The sequence below is a fragment of the Gadus chalcogrammus genome, chromosome 21 (assembly GCF_026213295.1).
Source record: "Gadus chalcogrammus isolate NIFS_2021 chromosome 21, NIFS_Gcha_1.0, whole genome shotgun sequence".
In the NCBI taxonomy this organism is placed as follows: domain Eukaryota; kingdom Metazoa; phylum Chordata; class Actinopteri; order Gadiformes; family Gadidae; genus Gadus; species Gadus chalcogrammus.
The window spans coordinates 1,220,796-1,229,385 of record NC_079432.1 but is presented as its reverse complement, the minus strand read 5'-3'; the positions used below and the strand labels follow the sequence as shown (position 1 = coordinate 1,229,385).

The 8,590-nt window shown below is 51.4% G+C and overlaps 2 protein-coding genes across 2 annotated transcripts in view; one reads left to right on the top strand and one right to left on the bottom strand.

Moving 5' to 3' along the window:
* The first annotated feature begins 2,868 nt into the window (after positions 1–2,868).
* ccn6 (cellular communication network factor 6) overlaps positions 2,869–8,590 on the top strand; it is a 6,455-nt gene continuing 733 nt past the window's right edge. Inside the window, exons 1-5 of the mRNA XM_056581829.1 lie at positions 2,869–2,916; positions 5,019–5,274; positions 5,843–6,070; positions 7,669–7,862; positions 8,278–8,590. The exon at positions 8,278–8,590 is cut by the window's right edge and continues 733 nt beyond it. Of these exons, the coding sequence (XP_056437804.1) occupies positions 2,869–2,916; positions 5,019–5,274; positions 5,843–6,070; positions 7,669–7,862; positions 8,278–8,590 (1,039 nt within the window). The remainder of the gene's footprint in view (positions 2,917–5,018; positions 5,275–5,842; positions 6,071–7,668; positions 7,863–8,277) is intronic.
* tube1 (tubulin, epsilon 1) overlaps positions 8,442–8,590 on the bottom strand; it is an 8,732-nt gene continuing 8,583 nt past the window's right edge. The window contains exon 13 of the mRNA XM_056581669.1: positions 8,442–8,590. This exon is cut by the window's right edge and continues 142 nt beyond it. The gene's annotated coding sequence lies outside the window, so the exon portion shown is untranslated.

Below are 8,590 nucleotides of genomic sequence, written 5' to 3'. Positions count from 1 at the left end.
AGGCCGATGTCACCGAGCTGTGGCCGATGTCACCGAGCTGTGGCCGATGTCACCGAGCTGAGATGGGAGGAGGCTAGCGACACCTACCCTGTCACCACAGCCTTAGGGAAGCAGGTCTGTCTTGTGCAGCCAGTTAAGTGTGAAAACATTCCTAGGCAAATAAAGGGGATGAACGGTATGCTATTGTCTATACCAGTGGTTCTCAAAGGTGGGTCACCAAAATAAGTAGATAATATTGAATGCGCATCTGATGTTTTGTCATTTTTTAAAAATGATTTATTTTGAAAAGCATGCATTAGACATGTGCAGCCACCTAGGCGCGGTAGCCATGGCAACTGCCATTTCATTGACGGTCACTTTAAGTTTGTGTTGCGATGGCGAAGCGTAAATATGACCCGGTGTATTTAAAATGCGGATTTGCGGTCTACTGTCCTCCCAGACTTTTAAACTCTCATCAAGAATAAACGACATGCCCAGTTGTCTCACTGACTCCCCAAATGACCGGTTAGATCAACTGATCTTGTTTTGTAGATCTTTAATTATTTTTGATTTTATGATACTTTTTGTCCATGCAGCTGTAATGGTCCTCCTAAGTTCCTTATTATTTCTGAATAGGCCTACATAGAAGTGAAATATATAATTTTGTGGCCATAATTACTTTGTGCACTTTTGATTATTTTATTCATATGTCATGGTACTCCTCAGTTTCTTGTTAATGTTGCCTGAATGCAGTGAAAAGACCTTGTTTGTTTTGTGTTTCTTTATTTTGTGCAGTTTGATCTTCCCTTTTGTGTGCATGCTGTTGCACGGTCCTCCGCAGGTTCTTCTGAATGTGCTTTGAATGCAGAGATAGAAGCCAAATATCAAATTTTGTTGGTCTCCATTTTGTTACTTCATGTTTGATACTTATTTCATTCACTTCTGTACGCAGTTGTCATGGTTCTCTGGTGCTCTGAAATACACTTTGCTCAATAAATATGAGTACATTTATGTTAAAGACTTGAGTTTTCAAAGCCTTCTTCAAAAATGCATTTGCTTGGTTTGAAGGACTATAAAAGTGGGTGGCGACTTAATGACCATGGGAAAATGTGGGTCTTAGAGTGAGACAAGTTGAGAACCCCTGGTCTATACAATGGTAAACATAATACAATCTCCTTAGACAATGCCTGCTGAAAATGTCTACTACTGTGCATATATAATGGGTTATGTATTCACTCTCTATTAGGGACAAGAGTGATGAACTCAGCATTCACCGGTGCGTTGTTCTGCCCTGTATATGGCTCGTTTATGGCTTTAGTCACCATCACAGAGGCTCAAGGCTGCCCCCTGTGGGATGGAGGGGAGCTGCATGTCGAGTAACGTCTAGTTTCATCACAGAGAGAGTAGGTATGAGGCATAAGGCATAGAGTTGGAGAGAGAGAGAGAGAGAGGGGAGAGAGACAGAGAGAGAGAGAGAGAGAGGGGAGAGAGACAGAGACAGAGACAGAGAGAGAGAGGAGAGAGAGAGAGAGAGAGAGAGAGAGAGAGAGAGAGAGAGAGAGAGAGAGAGAGAGAGAGAGAGAGAGAGAGAGAGAGAGAGAGAGAGAGAGAGGAGAGAGAGAGAGAGAGAGAGAGGAGAGAGACAGAGAGAGAGAGGAGAGAGAGAGGGGGGAGATAGAGGGAGAGAAAGGTTGGAGAGCGAGAGGCGGGAGAGAGAGGTGGGAGAGAGAGAGGGGGGAGGGAGAGAGAGCGAGCGAAGGGAGAGACAGAGAGGGGGGAGGGAAAGAGAGAGAGGGGGAGGGAGAGAGACAGAGCGAGCGTGGGGGGAGGGAGAAGATAAATATCCAGGAGCAGCGGGAGGTGTTTCAAGAGGAGACATAGGACACCTTTGTGTCCCACTGTGGTCTGTCTCTCTGTGTGTGTGTGTGTGTGTGTGTGTGTGTGTGTGTGTGTGTGTGTGTGTGTGTGTGTGTGTGTGTGTGTGTGTGTGTGTGTGTGTGTGTGTGTGTGTGTGTGTGTGTGTGTGTGTGTCTCTCTCCCTAATACAACAGTAATATAACGACAGTACATAGTGTATACATATACAAACGTTCTCTGAGTGCCAAGTCCCAGAATCAACACCCAACCTGGTTCCTACACTGGCTGACTAAACACACACACACACACACACACACACACACACACACACACACACACACACACACACACACACACACACACACACACACACACACACACACACACACACACACACACACACACACACACACACACACACACACCATTGAAAATGGCAGCTTAATGAACACAAAGAAATTGGCTCCTACAACATGAGAGTAGCAGGTGAATTGTGGGTATTGTTTGGTAAAGCAAAGCTCCATTGTGTCTTCGTACTCTGGACAGCACAGCAGGAAGAGTGTTCGTGTTCCTGTTTCTGTGCAGTGTAACCCCCATTGGATCCAGGGATCAGACAGTCCTGTCTCTCTCTCTGTCTCTCTCTATCTATGGCGGTATCTCAGTGTGTCTCTCTAGCTCTGTCCTTCTGTCTCTCTGCATGTCAGACAGACAGACAGAGACAGAAAGATTCTGTTGAAGGCCACCACCAACGTCCTCCATGAACTTTAAGGTCCACCAGTTTATAACAAACAAAACTTTAATTTAAGTTAATGACTTAATCTCATTTTAGGACTGGCCTAAATGGCTTTTTACATCAGCGGCACCTCCAGTGGGCTCAGACCTCCTCCTCCTCCTCCTCCTCTGGTCTGAAGCCTCCTCCTCCTCCGGCCTGAAGCCTCCTCCTCCTCCTCCTCCTCCTCCTCCTCCTCCTCCTCCTCCTCCTCCACCCTGTCACCTCCTCCTGGGTGTCAGACCTCCTCCATCGGGCTCGAGATGCTGTCCTTGCTCTGCGGATCACTGCTGCTCCTCCTGGCCCAGCAGGTAGGCCTAACTTTAACTTAAACTACAAACTAACCGGTACAACTCTGTTTGTTACCCAGCTAACCTAGCAGCTAGCATTAGCAATAAACACTAGCTAGCTGGTCTAACCTACCCTTCTAACCTGAGTGTAGTATAGAGCTGCTTACTAGCAGGGTTTGAAACCAAACCTAAGGAGAAACTCTAGCTAACTAAGTGATGGATCTGTTAACTGGTTTAACCGACCCTACAGACTGAAGCATAGAAGAGGTTGGTTGTGGTCTGCCAGAAAGGACTTTACTTCTGCCACTCTACGTTTTGTATGAAATGTGTATGGGAATGTATTTCTATATTTAGTACAGACCATGACTCTGTCCCGTAGTCATGAGAGAACGGATTGAAGAGAAGTTGGGAAATGACTGTTTATTTAGACTGTGTTCAGACCAGTATGTGGACTGTGTGTGTTCAGAGTGTATGTAGACCGGTACCAGCCCTGTGTGTATCTAGTGTATATTCAGTGTGTATTTCTATTGGTATATGGAATGTGTATTTAGAGTGCATATTTAGTGTGTACGTATTTCGAGTAGTAGGTGCATTGTGCGTATTCAATTCTTATTTAGTGTGTATTTCGAGTTAATTTGGATTGTGAGTATTTAGTGCATATTTAGTGTGTATCTCGAGTGGTATTTGGCCTGTGTGTATTTAGTGTGCATGAGCTCACTAGCTAGACCTGGCACTGAGGCTCCAGATTTTTGCTTTGAACTCTGATCCCTGGAAGGAGAAAAGATCCTTTTCAGCTTTATTTGCTGAATTTTTCAGTGTTATGCTCAGAATGTTTCAGTAATATTCTATGAATGTTTTAGTATTATTCTCTGAATGTTTTAGTATTATTCTCTGAATGTTTTAGTATTATTCTTTGAATGTTTTAGTATTATTCTCTGAATGTTTTAGTATTATTCTCTGAATGTTTTAGTATTATTCTTTGAATGTTTTAGTATTATTCTCTGAATGTTTTAGTATTATTCTCTGAATGTTTCAGTAATATTCTCTGCATATTTCAGTATTATTTTCAGAATACTTCAGTATTATCTCTGAATATTTCAGCATTAATTCAGTGTGGTTCAAGGTTTAGAATACACACAGCCCTGAGCCAGGACTTTAAGTCCGGTCCCAAACAGAGATCCTTCAGTACAGAGAACACGTTCAGAGGCCCTGACCACACCTCATCACACGCCTAGTTACCCTCCTGCTCTCTACTGTACCTAGTTACCTAGTTACCCTCCTGCTCTCCACTGTACCTAGTTACCCTCCTGCTCTCCACTGTACCTAGTTACCTAGTTACCCTCCTGCTCTCTACTGTACCTAGTTACCTAGTCACCCTCCTGCTCTCCACTGTACCTAGTTACCTAGTTACCCTCCTGCTCTCCACTGTACCTAGTTACCCTCCTGCTCTCCACTGTACCTAGTTACCTAGTTACCCTCCTGCTCTCTACTGTACCCAGTTACCTAGTTACCCTCCTGCTCTCCACTGTACCTAGTTACCTAGTTACCCTCCTGCTCTCCACTGTACCTAGTTACCCTCCTGCTCTCTACTGTACCTAGTTACCCTCCTGGTCTCTACTGTACCTCAGTGTTAGTTCCTCACCCTAAAAAATTTCACTATTGAGGGTGGGGGCTCTACTGTACCTTAGGGTGGGGGCTCTATTGAAGGTGGGGGCTCTACTGTACCTTAGGGTGGGGGCTCTACTGTACCTTAGGGTGGGGGCTCTACTGTACCTTAGGGTGGGGGCTCTATTGAGGCTGGGGGCTCTATTGAGGGTGGGGGCTCTACTGTACCTTAGGGTGGGGGCTCTATTGAGGGTGGGGGCTCTACTGTACCTTTGGGTGGGGGCTCTACTGTACCTTAGGGTGGGGGCTCTACTGTACCTTAGGGTGGGGGCTCTATTGAGGGTGGGGGCTCTACTGTACCTTAGGGTGGGGGCTCTACTGTACCTTAGGGTGGGGGCTCTATTGAGGGTGGGGGCTCTACTGTACCTTAGGGTGGGGGCTCTACTGTACCTTAGGGTGGGGGCTCTATTGAGGGTGGTGGCTCCACTGTGTAACCCCGTGCCCTCTCCTCCCTGCAGTGTGTGAGCGGGGCTGGGGGCCGCGCCGTGGCCCCCGGGGGCCGCCGGCCGGTGTGCCAGTGGCCCTGCCGCTGCGGGCCCCGGGCAGCGTGCGCACCGGGGGTGAGCGCCGTGCTGGACGGCTGCGGCTGCTGTAAGAGCTGCGCCCGGCAGCAGCGGCAGGCCTGCAACGAGAGGGACGTGTGCGACCCGCACAAGGGCCTCTACTGCGACTACTCCGCCGACCGACCCCGCTTCCAAGTGGGCGTCTGCGCCTGTGAGTGGCCCCTCTCTGACGTTTAGGACCCTGATCTGAGGTCTGGGGCCCCTGTCTGACGTTTAGGACCCTGATCTGAGGTCTGGGGCCCCTGTCTGACGTTAAGGACCCTTATCTGAGGTCTGGGGCCCCTCTCTGGCGTTGAGGACCCTTATCTGAGGTCTGGGGCCCCAATCTGAGTTATAAGGCCCCTACCTGACGTTAAGGACCCCTGAGTTATAAGGCCCCTACCTGACGCTAAGGACCCCTGAGTTATAAGGCCCCTACCTGAGTTATGAGACCCTGATCTGAGGTCTGGGGCCCCTATCAGAGTTATGAGACCCTGATCTGAGGTCTGGGGCCCCTATCAGAGTTATGAGACCCTGATCTGAGGTCTGGGGCCCCTATCAGAGTTATTAGACCCTGATCTGAGGTCTGGGGCCCCTGTCTGAGTATGACGGCCCCTATGAGAGGTGTAGGGCGTTTGTCTGAACTAAGGGGCCCCTACCTGAGACGAAGGTACGTCCACAGAGCCCCTCTCTGGCTGGGCCGTGCCCGGGGCTCTCGCTGACCCGCGTCGTGTTTCCAGACATGCTGGCGGTGGGCTGCGATCTGAACGGGCGTCACTTCGAGAACGGCCACGCCTTCCAGCCCAGCCCGCTCTACAAGTGCACCTGCATCGCCGGCGCCATCGGCTGCACCCCCGCCTTCACCCACACACCTGCCGGCCTCTTAGGCTCCGCCCCCCCGAAACCAGCAGGCCTCCTCAGCGGCCCCGGGGCCCGCAAGAACCTGCAGGACACCAGCTACAGGCCAGGTGAGGAGACACCAGCTACAGGGCAGGTGAGGGCAGGAGACACCAGCTACAGGCCAGGGGAGGGGAGGAGACACCAGCTACAGGCCAGGTGAGGGCAGGAGACACCAGCTACAGGCCAGGTGAGGGCAGGAGACACCAGCTACAGGCCAGGTGAGGGGAGGAGAGACCAGCTACAGGCCAGGGGAGGGGAGGAGAGACCAGCTACAGGCCAGGGGAGGGGAGGAGAGACCAGCTACAGGCCAGGGGAGGGGAGGAGAGACCAGCTACAGGCCAGGGGAGGAGAGACCAGCTACAGGCCAGGTGAGGGCAGGAGACAACAGCTACAGGCCAGGGGAGGGGAGGAGAGACCAGCTACAGGCCAGGGGAGAGACCAGCTACAGGCCAGGAGTGGGGAGGAGACACAAGGCGAGGGTATGAGAGACAAGGTGAGGGGAGGAGACACCAGCTACAGGCCTGGGGAGAGACCAGCTACAGCCCAGGTGAGGGGAGGAGAGACCAGGTGAGGCTAGGAGACACCAGGTGAATGTAAGGTGAGGCTCTGAGTAGAGGATGCTGAAGCTAACGCTCAATATTGAAAATGCTGACAAACAGATTAGTATTCAGCTTACAAATATAACTATATTTAGCCGAACATATAGAAGCTCCAAATATGTAAAAGATTAAACTGAAGCGATTCCATGATCCACACTGCTTCAGGCTACGTCTGTTCAGCCTTGCATCAACATAATGATGAATCATCTCTGTAGCTTCTCTTAGTCTCGTAGGACACATTGCCCTGAATGGGAACATGTGTAGTGTGGTGAGGAGGCCTTCGTCCCTGGGTCTGGGCGTACCTGCTTGTGGTATGGCCCTGGGCGCTGGCAGGGAGCCAAAGGGTGGGGTCACCTGGATGTTGTGATTGCAGCTGAATTCCTTGAACCGCAGTCAACAAACAGGAACACAGCACCTCCTTCACCCCCACCCTATCTCCCCCCACCATCACCTCCCTCACCTCCACCCTCCCTCACCCCGTCAGCTCCCTCCCTGAGACACACAGAGGGGGTCCTAACGCGTTCCTCCCCCCGTGGGCGTGGGGGAGCGCGCCGCGTGCGTAGGAACACTCGGTGCTCTGTGAGCAACAAGCGGCCCATTCACCCTGAGCCCCTCATCAGAGCGGGCGCAGGTCACTGAACACACGGCTCACCTACCTGCAACGCCCTACACAAATACACCAATTAATGCACAGCTATTTCAGCTAGATACAGCGATACAGGGAAGCAGCTCTCTGTCTGTGGTCTGGTCTGGTTTAGTTCGAAGCTCTGTCTAGGGTTGTTCTAGGACTGGTCTTGGTCAAAGGGTAGGTCTAGGTGTGGTCAAGGACTAAGAGTAGGGCTAGGTCTAGTGTTGGTCTTGTAGCTGGTCTGGTCTAGCTCATCTGGTCTAGATAGCTGGGTCTAGGTCTAGTAGCTAGTCCTAGATCGAGTCTACATGGTCTATTCTTGGAGCAGGTCTAGGGGATGGATCTAGGACTTGTCTACATGGTCTAGTAGCCTATATGGTCTAGACTAAAGAAGATCTAGGTCTTGTCTAGAGCGTTGTTGACCCGGCCCAAATCAAAGCTTACAGGGATCCTCCTTTAGCCTGGAAGAGGAACTGCCTGGTGCAGACCACGCCCTGGAGCGTCTGCTCCAAGACCTGCGGTGTGGGCATGTCCGTCCGCGTCACCAACGACAACGCCAAGTGTGAGATGAGGAAGGACCGGAGGCTGTGTCTGCTGCGGCCCTGCGACAAGAACCTGCTCAAGAGCTTCAAGGTGACCAGCTAGCCTAGCTCAAGAGCTTCAAGGTAACCAGCTAGCCTAGCTCAAGAGCTTCAAGGTAACCAGCTAGCCTAGCTCAACAACTTCAAGGTAACCAGCTAGCTTAGCTCAAGCGCTTCAGGTGAGCGGCTAGCTTCGCTCAAGAGCATTGAGGTAACCGGCTAGCTTAGCTGAAGAGTTTCAAGGTGAGCGGCTAGCTTAGCTCAGTAGCATCAAGATAACCAGCTAGCTTAGGGTGCGGCAATAAAAGCACTATTTGAATGTCTGTTGTGTTTAATTAAAATGTATTTTAAATTAACAAGATGGATCCTCAAGACAGATCGGACATTGTCCAGAATGAACTGACAGACTTTGTGACCTCTGCATGTACACTGCGTGACCTCTGCGTGACCTCTGGCGTCACCCGCAGGCCCCCAAGGGGAAGACGTGCCGGGCCCAGGTCCCTGCGTGGCGCGCGGAGCGGCTGGTGCTGTCGGGGTGCAGCAGCACCCAGCGGGTGAGGCCCACCTACTGCGGCCTGTGTGGCGGCGGCGGCGCCGGTGGCGGTGGCGGTGGCGGTGGCGGCGCCGGCGGCGGCTGCTGCGTGCCCGACGCCTCCAGCATGCGCACCTTAGAGTTCAGGTGCAAGGGCGCGGCCGGCGTGCGCTGGAAGGTGCAGTGGATCACGTCCTGCGTCTGCAAAAGGAAGTGCGACGACCCCGGGGACATGTTCACCGAGCTGC